Genomic DNA, 23,049 nt, shown 5'->3' on the forward strand with positions numbered 1-23,049 from the left:
ATTACCGACATGAAAGGAGTTCAGTCTGAAAAAGCGTGAAAGTGACCCATATGACCCTTATCGACCTATACGACCCTTATCGAGCAAAAATGTTTGTTTACCCAAGCATACGAGATTTATGGCTTTCAAAAATTTTCAAACTCACAAAATTCCGACTGAACTCCTGAAGATTCTTAACTAAAAAATTTGGTTGAGACCGTGAAGCATAAAGATGTCGTTTTGGGACATTGGTAATATTTTTGGCGAAGATTCGAACCAGTCGTACGTCTCCGAAAGCGTTTGGTTATCCGGCGTTGATCGACGTGAGAAGGAGGTTGTGTCCGTGCCTCGTTGTGATGACGGGGGTGTGTGACCCGTGTTACCTGACTTGAACCGGGTGTTTGTAGATGAGGGGGAACCATCTTACATTGCCCAAAGTTATCCGCGATACGAATACGGGACTTACCATTCGTATACGGAAAACAAACACAAGTTAGAGTATGAAGAAGGTGCTAAGGAGTATGAGAAAAATGATAACGAAGTCGAAGAAAGTGCTAACGACATTGAGGAAAATGATAACGAAGTCGATGAATGTGCTAAGGACTCTGAGGAAAATGATAACAAAATCGAGGAAGATGTAATGCACTTTGAGGAGGGTGTTGACGACGACGAACCTGCTAACGAGGAAGGTGTTCACGACGACGAACGTGCTAACGAGGAATGTGTTAATGACGAGAAAAAAACAAAAAAGGTATGACATAACCGTCAATTACGTGTTATTCGTGTTATATAATGTTGATATAATTTTAGATTGGAAAAAATTATTTTGTATACGTGTTATTCGTGTGTATATAATTTTTATTATGTAGGAGAAATCTAGAAAATGTTTGACCCGTCCCGACCTTAACCCGAACCCAACCCGAAAATTGTGTCATGCATATTAACCCGATTTCGTTATCATTTTGGTGAAATATTATAGTTATATATAATTTTTATTAGCTAGGAGAAATCTAGAAAATGTTTGACCCGTCCCGACCTTAACCCGAACCCGACCCGAAAATTGTGTCATACATATTAACCCGATTTCGTTATCATTTTAGTGAAATATTATATATGTTCTGGTGAAATGTTTTGTTAAAAATAGATTACTTAGGCTTGTAAATGAACCGAACGAACACGAACGAGGCATGTATACTGATTAAAAATAGAAAATGTATGACACGAAATTTCATACAAACCCAAAAATGTGTCATACATATTAACCCGAACCCGATGTTGAACCCAAGTTTTTTTATTGTTTTTTCAACAAATTAATATATTAATTTCATTTATGTGGATTTCTAATGAACCTTTTTTTGGGGTATTTGAGTCACCTAAAGAATTGAAGAATTGGGTATACAAAAGAGAAGTTGCGAAAGGTTACGTCATTGTGACCCAACGAACGAGGAAAAAAGGCGAAGGTGCGTCAGCAAGGATAGTGAAGATATGGTTCCAATGCGATCATGGCAGCGAACCCAAAAGTAAAGCATCAGTTCGGCGTTCCGTTAGCAAAAAGGTTGGTTGTCCTTTTAGTCTGATAGGGAAACTAGACTCAAGTAGTGGTAATTGGAGCCTTGTGGAGAAGAAAAACATTCACAACCATGAGCCTGCTGAATTTCTCGAGGGCCACACGTTTGCTAGAAGGCTGACCCCGGACGAAGAATCACTGGTGGAGAGACTTTATCTGCAAAACATGGAGCCTACAAATATACATTTAACCATAAGAAATCAGTACCCACATAGCGTGTGCATTCTACAAGACGTACAAAACATGATTAAAAAGATTAAACGAAAAATGTACGGCGATCGAACTCTAATGCATATATTGGAGAGCATGTTGCAAGAAGAAAGGTACGTTTATTTCACCAGAGTGAATCCCTCCACAAAGGCGGTCAAGGAGGTTTTTTTCGTTCATCCGGACTCGTACAACATGTGGCGTGCATTCCCACATGTGTTGATGATTGATGCTACCTACAAGACGAATGAGTATAAGCTTCTGTTTATTCAAGTTGTGGGTGTGACATCGACACACAAGTCTTTTTGTGTGGCTCATGCGTTTGTCTCTAAAGAAAAAAAGATAACTTCTTATGGGTCCTGGAGAAGCTCAAAGAATTGTTGGTAGATTGCATGGAGCCACGTGTAATTGTAACAGATAGGGATCAAGCTTTGATGAATGCTTGCGATAAAGTATTCTCAAAAGCTTCCAAATTGCTATGTAGGTGGCACATCTCACAGGATATTCTGAAACATTGTCGGGAAAAATTTACGGATGAAGACTGTAAAATATTCAAGCTTTCTTGGTCTCGACTCTGTAGTTCTCCCATTCCGACGCTATACAATTATAACTTTCAGCGGCTTTTCACGCGACTGGTTAACGACGAACGATCAGGTACATATTATATTAGTTTACATACATTCATCCATACATATATACATACAAACATTACGAATCATTGTATTCAATTTTTTTTCAGATGTTCTGGATTATTTGTATGATGTGTGGCTGAAAGATTATAAAGAAAAGTTCGTTTCAGCTTGGACTAACACAGTCCCCAATTTTGGTCAACATACAACCAACAGAGTTGAAAGCCAACATTCTAAGTTTAAGAGATACAATAAAGGGCCAAAAAACTCGCTCCATAAACTTGTGTGTCTTGTTGGCAAAGTTGTAGAGTCACAAAAGATACAAATAAAACTTAGTTTTCAGGAGAGCAGGTCCATGCAAATGGGGGACCACAGATTTCCATTTTTTGACAACCTACGCGGTAATGTTTCCCAAAAAGCCTTAGAGTTATTGGTTGTCGAGAGGAAGAAGCTACATGCGTTGAGGGCAGGAGGGGGGACTTGTGGCCACCAACTTTCTACGGGTTGTGGGTTGCCATGTTGTAACACCTCGAAATTTTGTGCCCAATAATGTGTTAACACGTGTCATGAGTTTACACGTGGCATTAAATATTAAATAAAGGACTAAAGTTGACAAACCTTGAAAGTATGTAAATTCGAGGGTTATAAATGTCAACGAAGGGTAAATATACTGTATAGTAACCCTAACTGATGCTCGTACCTTCAAACGAATAAATCATGGATCGTACGGAGCGAAACGCGGAAGAAAGTGAGGGATTACAAGCTGCAGGGGTTAATTGTGTCAACATGTTTAATTTATACCTCTGAGTGACCCTTTGACGAACCCGAGGCTTTGTAACAGTAAAATACGCTCACTAGAATATACTATATAAATTTCGCGAAGTTCCGTTTTAAAACGAGAAAGTTATGATCAAATTCGTATGCGAGGGGTTAAAAGCGTCAACAATAAAAGTTAAGCCTTTTCGGATAGTAATTAAACTAACCGGGGACTTAACAATGCGGGTAAAAGTCACGAGGCCCTTAATGGTAAATAATCGAGGGCCAAATCGCAAAGTTACCCCTTCAAAACCGAAAGGTTAGGTTAATCATTACAAAAGATTTGAAAATCTTAGAATTTGACCCTCAGGCGGGCCGCGTTGAAGATATGCTTGAGCTAATGCGGGCCGCGCGCCAGAGGAAGATACGTTTTCTGACATTAGGATCCATGCGGCCCGCGTGTGAGTTGCTTGATCCTAATGCGGGCCGCGTACAAGTCCCAGATGCAGAAACTTTGGACAGATTCAATGATTTAGCTTGTGAACGATCTTGTGAGCAATTAATGAAGCATGGGCGCCCTCTACATGACCCCTAGCACCCAGGGCCACCTGCTGAACATCCATGATGCCTTGTAGGTTGATGTGTAATGATCCTAAGCCTCATTTTTCACTATAAAAGGCAAGACATTGTGCATAAGTGAAACACACCTCAAAACCTGCATTCTAAGTCATTTCTGGAGCTCTCAAGCACTCTTCTAACATTCTAAGTCGTGCACCAAGCTTCTGTAAGTATGCCAACCCTTTTATGGCTTAGTTTTTTGCTTAGTTTAGCTTAAAAGTCAATCCGTCGTAATTAACGATTGACTTTGCGATAAATCACGAATGGTCCAGTGGTTTGTCGAATCAAAGATAGTTTTATGATGGTAATCATGTGGGCATTAAACCCCTAAAAGGGCACCCTCTGATTCCCACTCTAACTAGTCCGAATGTCGAGTCAAACGTGCTTAGAAAAAGTCAACAGAAATGTTATTTTGCGATTTCTTGCATAATCTGTAATGTAGATGATATGTAACCTGTTTGAACACTCATAAAACATGATAATAAGTATATAAACTAGTCTAAGCTTGTTTGATCCGACCATTTATTGTTTTGACCCGGTTCAGAGCCGAATGTCGCAAAAGTTTGACTTTTGCTTTGACTTCAGTTCTGACCCGTTAAAGTAAGATTTAGATGTGCCTTAGGACTCCCTTAGGACCAGGTTACATGATGGTATAACCCTCTGTGACCGGTTCGTTTGTTTTCCGAGTCTTTTACACAATTCCGTTAAATGCTTAAAAGTTGACCGTAACGCCCTTTTTGATTTAAAACGAGAATTTCGGACATGTGAAAGAATCATAACCTTAGTTACTGATTTCTAAACATGTCCCTAAAATTTCATGTCAATCCGAGGTCCAGAATAGGAGTTATGCTAAATAGCGCAAATTGCGAAACTTTAGTAATTAAATAGCGCAATTAGCATAACGCCTATCTAAACCCGGATTTCGACACCAAACCTTTTACTCAGTGATGTAAAATAATATTTTGGGATTTTTAAAGATTTTTAATTATTTTTAACCTGCTCATAACCTGCGGTTATGGCAACGGTTCGGTAAATACCGAATATACCCTTTTCGGCCATAACTTGAGTTCTACAAGGTCTTTTGACCCGATTCCAGTTGCTACTGATTTTAATTAATAAATAAAGTATTTTAGACTTTATAAACTGTTCGGGAAACTCAGATTTCCTGTAGAACTCATAAACCTCTTTTATAATATTTAAAAAGACCGAAATACCCCTACGGGGCATAATATGAACTTAAACTCGTTACGGGCATTATGGAAGGTATCCTACTGATACCACAACCTCTTTAAAGCATGTTGACTTAGGAAAACAGTGTAGGACTCTAACGGATACCCGTTGCGCCTTTAGCGCGCACGGTTCGGCTTATGTAACTAGTTTACATAAATTAGCCGAAACGGGTCAAACCATATTGTTTTGACCCCAAAATCCAGAGTATGATTATTATACCCATATAAAACAAGTCTTCAAACTTGTTGGGTCAAAATCACACTCCATTCACGGTTTTCGGCTTTCACGCGATTAAACCGTAACTATCCATTGAAACTGACCGGTCTAAGCTACTGCTAAATTAAAGACCCGTTAGGATTCTAATAGGTTAATTTAAACCTTCGTTCCAGAATAGGGGACCAGTAAAAGCTATCTGCAATTTATTTCAATTAAGGAATTATACTTGCAAAGGTAAATACTTTTAACTTATTTTCCGTTATACGAGCTTGGGTTACGGTATTTAAAATACCGCTTGGTCGGGCAATTGACCCCAACTCATTAGTAGTTGGGCATTATCAATGTGACCCGTTTAAAAATTTGTTTTGTTGGCTTTACGCCTTTGGGGGCTTAATGACCATGTCCCGGATATCCTTCGCAGCATTTACGAATGGCCACGACCTTGACATCCGGGTGTAGGCGTACACCCGGCATTATGTCTATGACTATAAAAGTGTAGCCGTTGGTTTACCCTCCACGGTTTTATGCTATGTGGTGTGTCTATTAAACTTTAATCCGGCACGACCCGTGCGACCGAACGCATAGTAACATGTAATTCTTTATAAGATTTGATTATAAATTATCCCAAGTTATAAAGAGTTTGTGCCTTGAGCATTTAAACTAATTTTATTAAACATTTTACAAAAGTGTCAGTTGAATGTATTTACCAGTGTAAACTGACGTATTTTCCCAAAAAGACTAAATGCAGGTACTATGCGTAATTGGCTGGGATTTCTCCTTAGCATCATTAGAAGTCTCGCAAGCTTAAGATGCCTGAAGTCTGTTGAACAATACTTTTATTATTATTATTTGATCCCCTGTGGATTGTTATTTCAACAATGGTGATACTTTGATATTACACTTAACGTTGAAATATATTTATCTTTATGTTTCCGCTGTGCATTCATTTATATTGTGTGGTTTGACTATATTGTTGCCAACTAAGTCACGGTAATCCCCCACCGGGCCCACCGGTGAGACACGTGGAAATCAGGGTGTGACACATGTGCTTGTCAGATGGAGTGGTGGGAAAATACAGGTAACATAACAACTATAACATATGTTTCGATCCATAGAATATAATCATCATTATACTTCATGTTTTAACAATGATTCTTGAAAAATAGGTTGCAAAATTCCACTTGCCGCGATAGACAAATTCTGGACAAAACTTGATTTTTTCGACAGAAAAACTTAATCAAGACGAGTGTAATATTCAGGTGGAAATGGATAAACTCACACAACAACTACAGACGCAACCACCTCTAGTGTTAAAAAGTATGTTGTCGAAGATGAAAGTGGTGTTGAATCCAAGTATGACTGACCATCAACCGCCTGAGGTATAACAAGATACCCGGGGCCGCCCAACTACGAAAGCAAAACAACAAAAGAATGATGACCTTGCGAGACGTAAAGATAAACAACCCGAATCACAGAGAAACGACTACACTCAAAAGCCAAATGTGTGACGTAGTCGTTCAAAGAAAAACAAAGAAGAAAAAAATACACTTCCGATTATAGATAAAGACTTTCCACTGTTGGTCGGGCACAGGTACATACGTATATACATACATATATTTAGAATTCTGATGCGTGGTTGAAAACCGGTGTTCGTTAATGCTTAAGTTGATGTTTTTATTTGACTTTTAATCTTGAATAGCCTACTTTTAATTAGATTTGTGTTTTGCAGGTTTAATGAAGTTTAAGGAGCTTTTCGGGAGCTTTACGGATCACAGGGTCGAAAACCGAAGCACCAGAACGCGTCATGGATCAACCGGGAGAGTCGGGAGCGAAAAATGGAGGATTCACAAAGGAGAGCCCGTCGCCGACGGGGTCCAGACCGTCGGCGACGCCTTCCAGATAAGCCCGTAGGCACATGTTCCCCGTATCCAGTCATTTAAACCATCGGCGGCACTTGCATTTTTGGGGACCCGTCGGCGACGGGGTCAGGCCCGTCGGCGACGGGTAGTGGATTTTCAGAACGCGGATTTTGTAAAATTGAAGGCTAAGATCGATTTTTATTGGTGTTCTTTCATTGATTACGGGAGTTACACATTATTTTGACTTGGGAACTTGATCTTGGAGCCTATTTTCACCTACCATTACATCTCCAATTCCATCTATCACTACAATCCCCATCCGAATTAAGAATCATCATCACCATCTACATAATCAAGCATTCCACAAACCCTAATCCTTCCTTCCACCATCACTATCCATCACCAACCTTCATCATTCACCAATCATCCAATCAAGCTTCAAGATGACTCCATCCGCATCCCAAACATCCGGTGATCAAGTTGCATCAACCATGAGCGGCTAATCATCTCGGTTTCACCCCGGTGTAGGTAGTTGTTAATTTTAGGGTTTCGAATTGTTCTTGTTTTAACTTAGTGACAATTTGTATTTGATTTTTGAAACTCTTGATAATAGTGTTACATTTGTTGCGAATTCGTGAATTGTCGAGCGATGTTAAAAGTTATGACTTCACGAAACGGTGATATGTAATTGTGCATTATCATTGTTAGGATTTACTTGTGTTGATTACAAAGTGTCTTTTTGTCCGTTCTTCGGGGCGTTGATAGTTAGTAGCACCTAAGTCACGGTACACTAAATCCGTTAATCAAATGCATTTGAGTTAAAATTAAAACTTGTAGAAATCCTAGGTTAGCAATTACCGAAGCCGGGTGTGATTCCTTTTTATTATTATTGTTCTCGTATCCAAATTTCTTGCAATCATTAAAGTAGTAGTTGTTAATTAAGTAATTAAATTTCAGTAGTCCAAATTCACATCTCTCCACTAAACAAAAATACAAAAATATCTGGCAAGCTTCATAATTGTGACAATTCTTTATAATTCAGTCAAATCCATACACAAACCACATACTCTTCGTGGTTCGACCCCTTGCTACCACTAGCTATTTGTTAAGGGTAATTAGGGCATATAAATATTATCTTTGACCGGAGCACGACACTTCGATCAAATTTTGGCGCCGTTGCCGGGGAGTGCGTGCGCTTTGTGTTTGGATATTGTTTGAATTTTTTGTGATTAACTGTTTAACTTGTTTAGCTTTCTTTTTGTATTGTCTTTTTCCTTGTTACGCGGGGTGTGTTACTTGTGCAGGTTACAGGTAGTGCATGCGTACACAAAATTCCGGGAGGACTTCACCTTTAGTCTACGAACCGGAAATCGAAAGACTCGCAAGAAGGAATCTAGCAAGCCGGTTAGAAGCAACTCTTGCTTCTAATCAAACCAACCAAACACCACCACTCACACCGACCATTGAAACCGATTCAATGGCAAACCGCAACTCCAACAAAGACTTCAATCTCAACCAAAATCTCAATCCAAATCAATTCCAATCCCGAGGAACCTTTTATCCCGCTCAAAACACCCAACCTATACCTCAAGAACAACCGGGTGGTAACACCAACGCTAGACCACCCACTCCACCTTTCCGAAACCAAAATACCAACAACACCCAACGAACACCTCAACAACAAACCCTTCACCGACAAGCATCGTTACCTATCAACCTTGATGATCGGAATGTCAACTCCGATCGTAGAGGTAACCGTGATCGTGGCAATCCCGCAAATGAAGACCCATTTTTCATCATCGACGATTTAAGTAATGCAATCCCCGATGATGAACCGTATAGTGTTCCCGGTTATCAATCGCCGGAACATGTAAGCATTCATACGGAAAATTCGGACGATGGGGGGTACTACGATGATCGGGTTAACGATGATGAAGATTGGGGCTACGTGAATAGGGGAAACATTTACAATGCTAGAAGGTATGATGATGAGGAATTTGGCTACCAAAATGCCAATTACGTTGGGGACGATGAATACGGTTATGGAGGTGGAAGAAATGAAGGTTATGGGAACAACCGTCAACCACGGAATAATCACCAACGAAACCGAAGTGATGGGTTTTATAATAACCACAATGCACAACCTAATCGGATTCCTCGTTTTGTGGGAGGTGGTAACCCAAGGGATAATCAAAGAGAGGATCGAAGAGGTGAAAGACGGGATAATAGAAGACCGGTCGATCAAGAAGTTAATGGTCCACAACGTCGTCAACAACCTCCCCGGGGAGTAAATGACCGTTTCCGACCGATAGTGACCGAGAATAGTTCTCCGATAGTATGCGAAAGGAGGATGTTTGATTGTAAACCGCATTACATCAACATACTTCCTCACTTCAATGGGAGGTCCAATGATGAACCATACACACATTTAACGGAGTTCTCTTCCATTTGTGATACTATTGGGGGGCATAGTTTCGCACTAGAGGAAGTTAAGCTTCGGGTATTTCAATTTTCGTTGAAAGACAAGGCAAAACAGTGGTTCCTCACACTTCCGGCCAACAGTATTCGAACTTGGGAACAAATGCAACAAGCATTTTTGGACGAATACTATTCTATGGCAAAGACCGACGATGCTAGAGATGAAATTCGGTCGTTTCGTCAACTTTCGAGTGAGCCTTTACATGAAGCATTTACCCGATTCAAGGAGTTGATGAGGAGATGCCCACATCACCAAATAGAAAAGTGGGAGTTGGTGAAATGTTTTGTACGGGGTTTGGACGACGCAACTTGGAATCGTCTTGAGTCAACAAGCAATGGTACACTTTTGAGCAATCATGAAGATGATGATTGGGAATTTTTGGAAAGGATGAGCAAGCGATCCAAGGAAAAAGAATCGGCCGATAGAGCAAAAAGACATCCAGTTTCCCGGTGACTCCCCGATCTCGATTCCAAAGACCGGATTTCCACCTTAGAACGGGAAATGGCCCAACTGAAGAAGAAGAAAGAAGTGAATGCAGTTCAATTCGAGGTTTGTGAGGAGTGTGGTGATATTGGACATAGAGCGGAACAATGTCCAACGGGGTCGAGTGGTTACACTGAAGAAGTCAATCAAGTGTATGGAGATAGAAAACAGTATGACATGAACTCCAACACTTACCATCCGGGTTTGAGAAATCACCCCAATTTCCGATATGGCAATGCTTCAAATCAAATGAACCCGAATTTCCAGTCGGGTAATCAAGGAGGAAGTGGGTCATCATATCAAAACCGTCAAGGTGGTAACCAAGGAGGTTACCAACGAAATTACAATCAAGGGTACCAAGGTGGGTACCAAAAGAATTACAATAATCAAGGCGGTAACGGGAATGGGTCGAACAATCAAACCGGTGGCGATGACTTGAGTGCCAAGATGGATGCTTTGCTAAATATGCAAAAAGAATCTCAAAACCAAATCAAAGAGACTCATAATGATGTTAAAGAGATAAAGAAGGCAAACGAGATTCGAGACAAAGCACACGAGGCATTGGCGAAACAAGTGGGTCAACTAGCGGAAGAAGTGGCCCAAATAAAGGGAAGCATGGGGAAGCTTCCAAGTGACACCACCATAAACCCTAAGCATCAAGGGTCGAGCTCGAGGAACACACGTGAGGTACCAATTAATAAAATTACTTTACGTAGTGGTCGAGTTGTTGATAATGGTGTTAAAACACCACCACCCCAATTTGTTGAAGGGGTGGTGGAAGATGCTAGTGATGAGGAGCTTGAGGATGGTCAAACGGGTCAAAATAAAAATGATTTGAAAAAGAATAATGTTACTCCCGTTGCGACCATCCCCGTCCCCAAGGCTAAGGGAAAGGGTGTGGAGGCTAATACCGCCCCTTATCCCGAAGCATTGAAGGGACCCATGAAAAAAGTTGTAAACAAAAGAAGTCCACAACAAGAAGAGTTGTTGGAAATTTTCAAACAAGTCAAAATCAATTTACCTCTTTTGGATGCAATTAAGCAAGTACCGTCGTATGCTAAGTACTTGAAAGATTTGTGTACCCAAAAACGCACTCACAAATTTCCAAAAAAATTAGATTTTCCGAAAATGTGAGTTCGATTCTTTCGGGTGCACTACCACCCAAGCTCCAAGATCCGGGTGCGCCTATCATTTCAATTCAAGTAGGCGATTTTAAAATCAACCGGGCACTTCTAGATCTTGGAGCTAGCGTAAGCATTCTACCGGGTAACTTATATGACCAATAAGAATTTGGTCCACTTCAATCGTCAAACACCACCGTGGTGTTAGCCGATTTGACACCCAAGCTACCCCGCGGAGTTGTTTCGGATGTGATAGTGAAAATCGAGGATTTTTACTATCCGGTGGACTTTCTAGTACTTGATTATGTGGCCAAGGACCCAAGCAAACAACCTACGGTGATTTTGGGTCGACCGTTCTTAGCAACTGCAAATGCTCAAATTGACTGCAGAACAGGAACGGTTGACATGACATTTGGAAACCGAAGGTTGAGGTTGCATGTTTTTTCCGGACTTATGAGCCCTCCAGTTGATGATGAATGCTACATGGCAGACATTGTTGACACGTGTATACCTCTTTGCGACACAGTCGTTTATGGGGAAAACACAATGGAGGATTGTTATATGTTTGACAGGTCACAGGTGGAGGTGGAACAAAGCATGGACGAGGAAGTGAGGAGTTTGGAGGTGCTTGGGGTTAGAGAAGGAAAACCAACATGGACGCACCAAGTTGAAAGCTTACCGGAGAGCATTGATACTAAATTGAAGCCGTCTTTAGTAGAGCCTCCGGAAGTGGAGTTGAAAGCATTGCCAAAGCATCTCAAGTATGCTTATGTTGGAGAAGGCAATACTCTCCCGGTTATCATTGCATCAAATTTAACCGTGGAGCAAGAGAAAAAGTTGATGGAAGTGTTGGTCATCAATCGGGCGGCGATTGGATGGACCATTGCGGATTTGAAGGGTATTAGTCCCTCGGTGGTGATGCACAAAATCATCACGGAAGAGAATGTGACTCCCGTTCGAGATGCACAAAGGCGGTTAAATCCGAACATGCGGGAGGTCGTGAAGAAAGAAGTGTTGAAGTGGCTGGATGCGGGTATCATTTACCCGATCTCGGATAGCCAATGGGTGAGCCCAACACAGACGGTTCCCAAGAAAGCGGGTATACAAGTCGTCAAAAATGACGCAGGTGAAGAGGTAGCCACCCGGCCGGTAACCGGGAGGCGAATTTGTATTGATTATAGGAAGTTGAATACCGCAACTTCTAAAGATCATTTTCCTTTACCTTTCATAGATCAAATAGTTGAGAAATTGTCGGGGCAAAAATTTTATTGCTTCTTAGATGGTTATTCCGGTTATAACCAAATTGCCATCCATCCGGAAGATCAATCAAAGACTACGTTTACATGTCCCTATGGTACCTTCGCATTTAGGCGGATGCCGTTTGGATTATGTAATGCTCCCGCCACCTTCCAAAGGTGCATGATGAGTATCTTCTCCGATATGGTGGGAAAGTCTTTGGAAATCTTCATGGATGATTTCTCAATTTTTGGATCATGTTTTGAGACTTGTTTGGACCAACTAGATAAAGTGTTAAAAAGATGTGTTGAAACTAGTTTGGTCCTAAGTTGGGAAAAGAGCCATTTTATGGTTCAAGAGGGAATTGTGTTGGGGCACGTGGTGTCAAGTCGTGGGATAGAGGTTGATCGTGCTAAGGTACAAGTCATATCTACTTTACCATATCCCACGACTGTTAAAGGTGTTAGGTCGTTTTTAGGTCATGCGGGGTTTTATCGGCGGTTTATTAAGGGTTTTAGTGATATAACAAAGCCTTTATGTAATTTGTTGCTAAAAGACCAACCGTTTGACTTCAATTAAAATTGCCAAAATGCTTTTAACAGTTTAAAAGAGAAGTTAGTGGAGGCCCCAATCTTGCAATCGCCAAATTGGTCTTTACCCTTTGAAATAATGTGCGATGCAAGTGATTATGCGGTAGGGGCCGTGTTGGGACAACGGGTTGACAAGAAACCCGTTGCCATATACTACGCAAGTAAGACTCTTTCGGATGCACAATTGAACTACACAACCACCGAAAAAGAGCTACTTGCGGTGGTATATGCATTGGATAAATTTCGGTCTTATATATGGGGTAGTAAAGTGATTATTAATTCGGATCACACTGCAGTTAGGTACCTCATGGAGAAGAAAGATGTGAAGCCGAGGTTAATCCGATGGGTGTTGTTGCTCCAAGAGTTTGATTTGGAGATACGGGACAAGAAGGGTATTGAGAATGTGGTAGCGGACCACTTGTCCCGGTTGATGGCGGAAGATGATCCGAAAGCCTTAGAAATCAACGAGTCTTTCCCAGATGAGCATATAATGAAATTAGATAAATTGCCATGGTATGCTAACATTGTCAATTATCTTGTTACAAGTGATATGCCGGCACATTGGGATAGACGGAAAAGGCAACACTTCATGTCCCAAATCAAATACTATAGGTTGGAAGAACCGCATTTGTGGAAGGAGTGTGCGGATCAAGTTATAAGAAGACGCATTGATGACGAAGAGATTCCGAGCGTGTTGCAGCATCTACACTCGTTTGCATGTGGTGGTCACAAAACGGGTCACAAAGTGTTGAATAGTGGCCTTTATTGGCCTACTATTTTCAAAGATGCAAACGAGTTTGCCAAAAATTGCATAGAGTGTCAAAAATTAGGGGGTATATCAAAAAGGGATGAGATGCCCATGCAACCAATCCTTGTAGTCGATGTTTTCGATGTATGGGGTATTGATTTTATGGGCCCATTCCCCAATTCCTATGGCAATTTGTATATCTTGGTGGCTGTTGACTATGTGTCAAAATGGGTCGAAGCAATAGCCACCAAGACAAACGACCATTCCGTAGTATGTAACTTTGTCCAAACCAATATTTTCTCAAGGTTTGGGATTCCTCGTGTCATCATAAGTGATGGAGGATCTCATTTTAAAAATTTTCGATTTGGAAAACTTCTAAAGCGGTTTGGTGTTGACCATAGGATTGCTACCCCCTATCACCCGCAAACAAGCGGGCAAGTTGAGGTGTCAAATAGGCAAATCAAACAGATTTTGCAAAAGACCGTGCGGGCGGACCGTAAGGATTGGTCAATTAAATTGAACGATGCTTTATGGGCCTACCGAACGGCACATAAGACACCCATAGGCACTACACCTTACCGGTTGGTCTACGGTAAAAACTGCCATTTACCGGTTGAACTTGTGCACAAATCGTTATGGGCTATTAAAGAGGTTAATGTGCAATATGATGATGCAGGTAAGGAACGGAAGCTCAAGTTGTGTGAATTGGAGGAGCTAAGGGAGATGGCATATGAATACGCATCTTAATACAAGGATGGAATGAAGAGGGCGAATGATGCCAAGTTGAGAAAGAAAGAATTCGAGGTGGGTCAAAAGGTATGGCTCTACAATTCAAAGCTCAAATTCTTTCCCGGAAAGCTCCGAAGCAAATGGATGGGACCCTATGTTGTCACCCGGGTCGGACAATTGGGTGATGTTACTATCGAGGACCCGAAGGAGGGGGTACGGCAAACGGTAAATGGTCATCGGCTAAAACCGTTTCTCGAGGGTAACGAGAAAGTGGATGAAAACAAGGAATCGGTAAGCTTCGTAGCAAGTTTCCCGGTTTACGAGGTCGAATGAAAAGGACCGGTAACATTTGGTGTAAAGTTATGTATAACTATTTAATTGTTTGCGTATTTGGATGTGAATCGTTTCCGTTTCATACTAACCTTTCTTGATTGTGTGAAGTTCGGGCACTCCAAACGGGTCATGAAGATACAAGGTATGTTTTATACTTGATTTGGTGCATTGAGGACAATACACGAATTTTCGGGGGGTGGTAGGGCCGTTAACGGTTTTCGCATTTCAAAATTTTAACTTATAAAAATTCACAAAAAGATTTTTAATAATTTTTAGAAATTTTTAATGTACATAGTCCTTTTTGTAAAAAGCTATCATTTTCCTCCTAGTTTTCATAAAAAAAAAATTAATAATAATCAACCCGTCGGCGACGGGGTTATGACCGTCGGCGACGGCTTCAAAATCTGGCCCGTCGGCTCTTGCTTCCCGTATCCAGATGTTTAAGCCGTCGGAGCCACGCCCATTTTCCCCTACCCGTCGGCGACAGGGTGGGACCCGTCGGCGACGGGTTACCGTTTTGCTTCCGATGCTGGTTCGTTCCAACACTCATAAAAACGATTCAAAACCCTACAAACCTCAACTAAACATCTCCCAACCTCAAGTTTAACCACATACTCGACCCATACTCCTTACACTTTAATTGCAACCACAAAATCCCTGCTCTATCTCTCACCTAACTCACTCTCTCTCTCTTCATCTTCTCCATCTCTCATTCAAAGAACCCTAAAACCTTCAAACTACCATAACTTTCTCAATTCTCCATCAATCCAACTGATTTTTAAGTCCATCCTGGGTAATTTTTCAAGAGGAACAAAACACCCAACACGGTTTTCATCAAGTCTTGCTATTTTGCAAGATTTCTAGGCGTGTTACTTAGGGTTTTTGAAAGGGGGTTCATCAAGTTGCTTATTTGCCATCTTTTCTTAGTTCTTCTTGTCTAACAACAACAAAGGTATGGATTCTTCTTAAATTTATGCTTGATTATCATATGTTAGTGTTTTTCTTCCGAATTTTTAAACTTTTTAGTTTAAGAGTAGGTTGTTTAGACATTGTGTGTTGGCCAAGCATGATTTTGAGTAAGATTAGTTGTTTCGGATGGAATTTGAGTATGTCATAACCATAGTGAAGTGATTACACTGTTATGAACATGATTGAACATGAAGTTGATGTCGACTTTTGTTGAAATTATAAGAATTTGTAAGATTAACAAGAAATTAATAAGTTATGATAAAGTGAGCGACTTTGGAAGTTTAAAGAGGCGATTTTACATTCACTTGTTAATTAAAATGTCAACATTACACCTCATGTTCAAAGTTTGGGAGTTTAATGAAGGTTGAATTTATATTGATGTTTGCTTGTTTGTGATTGTAGTTATGGCGGGAGGAAAGAGACAAAAGACTACAGGCCAAGCTTCATCATCCGGGGTTGGTTCTTCTTCCGGTTTAATACCGAAGAAGTGGGAGCAACTAAGCTCCGTGGAGGAGAACGATGCAAGGTTATACAGACAGGATTGGGAGTGGGCGAAGTTTAGAGATAGCCAAAGTGCTAGAATTTGGGATGACGAGAAGAACAAACCGTTGTCGGGTTATCAAGATGGTGAACGGTGTGAACACTTCAGTTCCCACAAGGATAATATGTGAACGGGTGGTGAACGTAGAAGAATTCCGTCAGATTGGGATTGTACAAATGTTTGAACGGTTAGGATGGGAAAGTGTTCTGGATTGGTGTGAAGATAATACTTCCAGGGTATATTTGGCAGAAGTATGTGAATGGTTATCTACTTTAAAGCTCTTGAATAAGAATGAACCTCCATCACAATGGAAGTTAGTGGGAAAGACCACTCGAGGGAATATGACAATGTCCTTCGAGAAGATGAATCGTATTGCTCGTTTCGACTCCTTGGGAGTACAAGCATATGATTACCCACCCATCGAGCAGTTTTTGGATAATCATTTGAACAACAACGATGCCGAGCAACTGTTAGATGTTATCTTACCGTTCCACAAAGGGGGAGAAATGAAAAGAAAGCAAATGTCGCTTGAGGGAAAGATTCTTCAAGGGATTTCTGTTGAGAACATCTTGGCGAGGTTTGGTGATCGTGGAGGTGTTAGAGTGAGCGACTGTAGGGTGGTGCACGCCTTGCTTTATGGAACCCCAACGTTGTCATGGCGCCATATAGTAATGATGAACACGTGGGCTACTAGGGAGTCATCCCAGAGGCGTTTTATTCCGTACGCACGCCTCATTAGCGCCATGATTGTGCAACAAAATTGTTTACCCCTGGAATCACTATGGGTTCCTAAGCCGGTGGAGGAATTTAATTTGGCGTACATGAGGAAGAATTGGAAGATAGAAGTTAAGTTCTCGGGAAATAAGTACGTTGTGACCGATGATTTGGGCAACAAGTTTGAGATCCGTACTTCTGGAGCACCACCAGTAGAGGAAGAAGATGAAGAAATGGGGGAGGAAGAAGAGGAAGTTGAACCCTCCGGTACACAAAGACCAAGGCAACGGTACATGCGGCCACATAGGGAAATTAACGCAGATGTGGCGGGTTTTGTGACCATGAGACGGGTGCCTTCCTACAAGAATTTTGATCGGGGGCAACAGGAGATATATGATAATGTCTCCGCTTGTATAGGTGAAGGAAGGGAGTACAGTCGAAGAAGGGAAACTTGGGAGGGATCGCATGGATCCGCAATGCAAGAATATTGGGCAGCTCAAGAAGCCTAGAGGGAAAGAATGAACAAGTTTATGGAAGAACAAGAATTGTTCCAAGCAATGCAAAGATCACACATGGAACAGTTGGCAAAAATGCAGGAGGATGAGGCTGCCCGAAGACGGGCATGGGAAGAAGCAGCGGCAGCACGTCAACAGGAAGAAAGAGAACTGAACCGACGCCGTTGGAGTGCTTTGTACGTCTCTCAACAAATGGCGATTAATAACACCAAAGTGCTCCATGATCAGGAGCGACACCAAAGAGACTACCAAGCTGGCCTCCCCTATGCTGAGCACTCGGGGTGGACAAATTACTCCGAACTTCCTCACCCGCAAGGCCCATCCGACCCGACTCCGCATTGGCCCGAAGCGGTAGGGTCTAGCTTTGTCCCGATCCCGTACCAACCACCGCCTCAAGGGGAGCAAAGTCCCCTCGATAACTATAGGGAGATGTTCGAGGCCCTCACTGGTTATCCATACCAACCCAACCCGCCAATGGATCCAAACGAGCGATATCAGCGGTAGAGGTATGGTATATTTTATGTTGTTGTTGTATATTTTGTTCCTTTATTTCTTGTCGTTTTTATTTAATTTATGCCTAGATAAATGAACTTTGTGGGTGTGTTCCCTATATAACCCTCACGAGACCTACTCGTCCTCCCAAGCTATTGGGGGGTTTAAAAGGGCTTGTTACATATGCTAAATGCAACCATGATTCCTACGAAAGTGAATTAGGCTTGTTGTTGTTGTAAAATATTTTCCACATAAAATCAAAGTAAAATAATGCATGACTTGGTAATATATTCATAAAAAGGGTAGAATTACGTACTAAAAAATTTTGATGGTTGTGAGAAGCATGCTTCTACACAAGGATTAGAATTTGTAGGTACAACATGTTTTCGGGACAACCATTTTTATGAAGAGACGAAGGATATGAGCATCAAGCGATAAAAATCAGGTGCATGTGTTCTTTTTACTTTGATTGGTAGTTTAGAATAAGTGGATTGTAATGTGTATTTTAACTTTCGGGGTGAAAAGTTGGGAAGGTTAGTCGTGTCACATCCCTTGTGCATTTCTAAAACTCTAGTTCTTACACATTGAGGACAATATGTACTTCAAGTATGGGGATGGGGGAGTAGTAAAAATTTTCGATTTTGACCCGTTCATTTAAACACTACACATTGAGGACAATGTTTACCTCAAGTGTGGGGATGGGGGAAAATTTCAAAAAAATTTCAAAAATGTCTTGTTTTCAAAGCAATCTCAAAAGCACAAGTAGCCAAGTCAACGAGGGATGTCACAACCCATTTGGTTTTTTGTCATGGTCAAGTTCCAATTAATAAGCATAACGGGTATTTAGCGGGTGGTTATTTGGTAATAATTCGCCTAAGGAACTAGCAATTTATGCATATCACATATCATACCCTTATACGTGAGGTTTGAGCCACTTATATATCATAGATGTACATTTACATGTTTCTTTGTTTGAGTGGACCATTAGTCGTGTATTGTAGAACTTGCAACTTTTGATACGTTTGAGACTATAGACCAAATACAAGCACGAGAATGATTAAGGCATTAGGTAAACCTTTTCTATTAAAACCATTTTTCTATCCTTACCCGAACAAATCCTCTAGTCGCCCATTTTGAGCCTAAACCTTTCGTTTGACCACCCTATAGCCCATAAACCTTAAACCTTTTCTTTTTAAAACCGTGTGATGAAAATTCGATTATAGGAGCTTAAGTTTGTATAGTTGTGGTTTATATTTGCGAAAAAAAATTGTTAAGAAAAGCACAAAAAGAAGTGTTAGTAGTTGTTGAATAAAAGGCTTAAGTTGTTGCCTTGTAGTGATGTTTATAGTTTACTTTTGTTTAGAATAGTCTTTTGTAATAAAAATCGAATTTTCATCACTTTAGCCACTTTAAAAATATCCTATTTCCTACCCTTAGCCTAGCCCCGTTACAACCCTTCAAAGACCTTTTGTTGGTGGAGAATGATTGAGTTGCAAGCCTATGCGGGTACGTGTTTTAATCGGTTTTGAGCGACTAATTGTTGAAATGCTAATACATTATACACGTTAGCAAATTTTAAGCCGAGTGGAGAGCACATTGTGAGGGATATGCATGAGTTGTTAGTTTTACGGGCGGGTTAATCTTGGATAACCATTAGTATATGTGATTATTCACTTAACCGGTAAATACGTGAAATTTGTAAAGAGTTTGAACTTTTGTATGACAATAGACCTTAACCTCCGTCTCGGGAATGGGATTTGTATTCGTTGTTCGACCCACGTGAAAGTGAAAAACAGATTTGCTTGAGGGCAAGCAAAAGACAAGTGTGGGGATATGATGCGTGGTTGAAAACCGGTGTTCGTTAATGCTTAAGTTGATGTTTTTATTTGAATTTTAATCTTGAATAGCCTACTTTTAATTAGATTTGTGTTTTGCAGGTTTAATGAAGTTTAAGGAGCTTTTCGGGAGCTTTACGGATCACCGGGTCGAAAACCGAAGCACCAGAACGCGTCATGGATCAACCGGGAGAGTCGGGAGCGAAAAATGGAGGATTCACAAAGGAGAGCCCGTCGCCGACGGGGTCCAGACCGTCGGCGACGCCTTCCAGATAAGCCCGTAGGCACATGTTCCCCGTATCCAGTCATTTAAACCGTCGGCGGCACTTGCATTTTTGGGGACCCGTCGGCGACAGGGTCAGGCCCGTCGGCGACGGGTAGTGGATTTTCAGAACGCGGATTTTGTAAAATTGAAGGCTAAGATCGATTTTATTGGTGTTCTTTCATTGATTACGGGAGTTACACATTATTTTGACTTGGGAACTTGATCTTGGAGCCTATTTTCACCTACCATTACATCTCCAATTCCATCTATCACTACAATCCCCATCCGAATCAAGAATCATCATCACCATCTACACAATCAAGCATTCCACAAACCCTAATCCTTCCTTCCACCATCACCATCCATCACCAACCTTCATCATTCACCAATCATCCAATCAAGCTTCAAGATGACTCCATCCGCATCCCAAACATCCGGTGATCAAGTTGCATCAACCATGAGCGGCTAATCATCTCGGTTTCACCCCGGTGTAGGTAGTTGTTAATTTTAGGGTTTCGAATTGTTCTTGTTTTAACTTAGTGACAATTTGTATTTGATTTTTGAAACTCTTCATAATAGTGTTACATTTGTTGCGAATTCGTGAATTGTCGAGCGATGTTAAAAGTTATGACTTCACGAAACGGTGATATGTAATTGTGCATTATCATTGTTAGGATTTACTTGTGTTGATTACAAAGTGTCTTTTTGTCCGTTCTTTGGGGCGTTGATAGTTAGTAGCACCTAAGTCACGGTACACTAAATCCGTTAATCAAATGCATTTGAGTTAAAATTAAAACTTGTAGAAATCCTAGGTTAGCAATTACCGAAGCCGGGTGTGATTCCTTTTTATTATTATTGTTCTCGTATCCAAATTTCTTGCAATCATTAAAGTAGTAGTTGTTAATTAAGTAATTAAATTTCAGTAGTCCAAATTCACATCTCTCCACTAAACAAAAATACAAAAATATCTGGCAAGCTTCATAATTGTGACAATTCTTTATAATTCAGTCAAATCCATACACAAACCACATACTCTTCGTGGTTCGACCCCTTGCTACCACTAGCTATTTGTTAAGGGTAATTAGGGCATATAAATATTATCTTTGACCGGAGCACGACACTTCGATCAAATTCTTTTTCAATTTTTTATTTTTTATTTTTTTGCCAATTATAGGTACAAAAACATGATCGAGCGTTTTAAGGATTGGCTTCCACCTAGCTATCGGAGATACATAACACATATCGAAGATGCCCAGCCGGACGGTAACTGTGGGTTTCGATCCATAGCTATGGGTTTGGGGTATGACAAGAAACAGTGGAAGTGGGTCCGCTAAGAGCTACTCTACGAGATGTTCATTAACAAAAAGCGTTGGGGGCATATACTCGAATCATTGGACAAGGGATGTTACGAAAATGTGTATCGATCGATAAATTGGTTAAATGTTGAACCTGCACCTATGGCATGCTGGATGTGGTTGCCCTATACAGGGTTGTTGGTGGCTCAAAAATTTGGGGTGATTGTTCAACATTTAAGAAACGGTGTTTGTCAAACTTACTTCCCGATGTTCGATGGACCGCAGGTTTACCCGAACCATTCCATTTTAACGATTGCTTATGTCGAAGATAGCCATTTCATCATGGTTAAGTTAGCGGATGATAGCCCAATGCCAATACCAAATGGACTTTGTAATATATATCGAAGTATGGAAGCTATGGAATGGGAGACAATGTACATGTCTCGTATTGCACAGGGTAGGGCGTTACTACGTAGTAATAGAACTCGACAAAAAGAAGTTATTGACTTGTGTTAGGTGTAGCATCCGTGAAACATAGTGTACGCAACGAACTTATTAATGTTTCTCTTTAATATAATTTAAATATATTGTAACATCCGTCAAATATAGTGTACGCTGATGCGTGTTAGTGTATATATGTTTTAGGTATATACATTAAGCCCTTTTTACACTTTAGCCAAGTTTTAAATTTATAAAACACGATATTTACTAACACTAAACACACATATGGGCAAGTGCACCCATCGTGGACGTAGTATAGTATTGGTAAGATACCGAGGTTGTCCAAGGACACAAGAGCTTTTAGTACCGGTTTATCTTCAACGTCTAATCAAATCAAAATGTAAAAAAAAAGATTTTTAAACTAAGAAAATAAAACTAACTAAATGCTGAAAAATAAAATAAAAATAAAAACAGATAGACAAGATGAATCACTTGGATCCGACTCGTGTGTTAGTATAACCTTTGATTATTTTCGCACTTTTGCACTTGTTTAAGGGATTATCTTAGTTATTGTAGTAGGCCCCTCTTTTGAAGGCGACGTTACCCTCAACCCAGTAGTTTGAGTCAGCAAGGATACAATCCTAAAGGGTCGGATTATTGAAAGATAATTAATTAAGTTATTAATGCAAATTATGGTAGGCCCCTCTTTTGGAGGTGACGTTACCCTCGACTAAGTAGTCTGAGTCAGCAGGGATACAGTCCTAAATAGCTGGGTTATAGTATTAATAGTAGTTAACTTATGAGGGGATCAAAGAGTTTGGACCCCCGCCATCCAATACCTTTGGGTATTGAAGGAGGTCCTACAAAATTTGACCCAGGTCCCTTGTATGACCTCTAAACGCTGAACAAGGGCAAGACCCTTACCGAACCGTTCCCTTAACCCCCGACTAGGTAGCCAACATACCTCCATATAGACCGTGGAGATATGAATGGTGAAAATCTTTTATTTTATATAGACAGTAAAATAATGCCAAGACACCACGGACAAACGATAAGGAAGAATCACCTTCAACATAAGAAACTAGTTATTAAAGTCATTAATACAAAACCAATTAAGAAGTGCAAAAGATTAAAAATAAAAAGTATTATACTAAACACTTGTCTTCACCAAGTGATGTAAGAGACTTAGGCAAACATGGCCT

General features: G+C 40.6%; 1 protein-coding gene across 1 annotated transcript; it reads left to right on the plus strand.

Moving 5' to 3' along the window:
• Positions 1–211: 211 nt before the first annotated feature.
• LOC110880888 (protein FAR1-RELATED SEQUENCE 5-like) lies at positions 212–2,140 on the plus strand. The gene is made up of 3 exons (XM_022129322.1): positions 212–344; positions 387–730; positions 1,349–2,140. The coding sequence occupies exons 1-3, from the start codon at positions 212–214 to the stop codon at positions 2,138–2,140; spliced, it is 1,269 nt and encodes a 422-aa protein (XP_021985014.1).
• Positions 2,141–23,049: the final 20,909 nt, after the last annotated feature.

The sequence above is a fragment of the Helianthus annuus genome, chromosome 10 (genome assembly GCF_002127325.2).
Source record: "Helianthus annuus cultivar XRQ/B chromosome 10, HanXRQr2.0-SUNRISE, whole genome shotgun sequence".
NCBI classification, from domain to species: domain Eukaryota; kingdom Viridiplantae; phylum Streptophyta; class Magnoliopsida; order Asterales; family Asteraceae; genus Helianthus; species Helianthus annuus.

Excerpts from the sequence above, each read along its gene's own strand:
- LOC110880888 (XM_022129322.1), top strand. The coding sequence starts at position 212 with ATGTCGTTTTGGGACATTGGTAATATTTTTGGCGAAGATTCGAACCAG. Across the intron at positions 345-386 it reads GCCTCGTTGTGATGACGGGG|ATGAGGGGGAACCATCTTAC; the intron begins GTGTGTGACCCG and ends GGGTGTTTGTAG. Across the intron at positions 731-1,348 it reads ACGAGAAAAAAACAAAAAAG|TCACCTAAAGAATTGAAGAA; the intron begins GTATGACATAAC and ends GGGGTATTTGAG.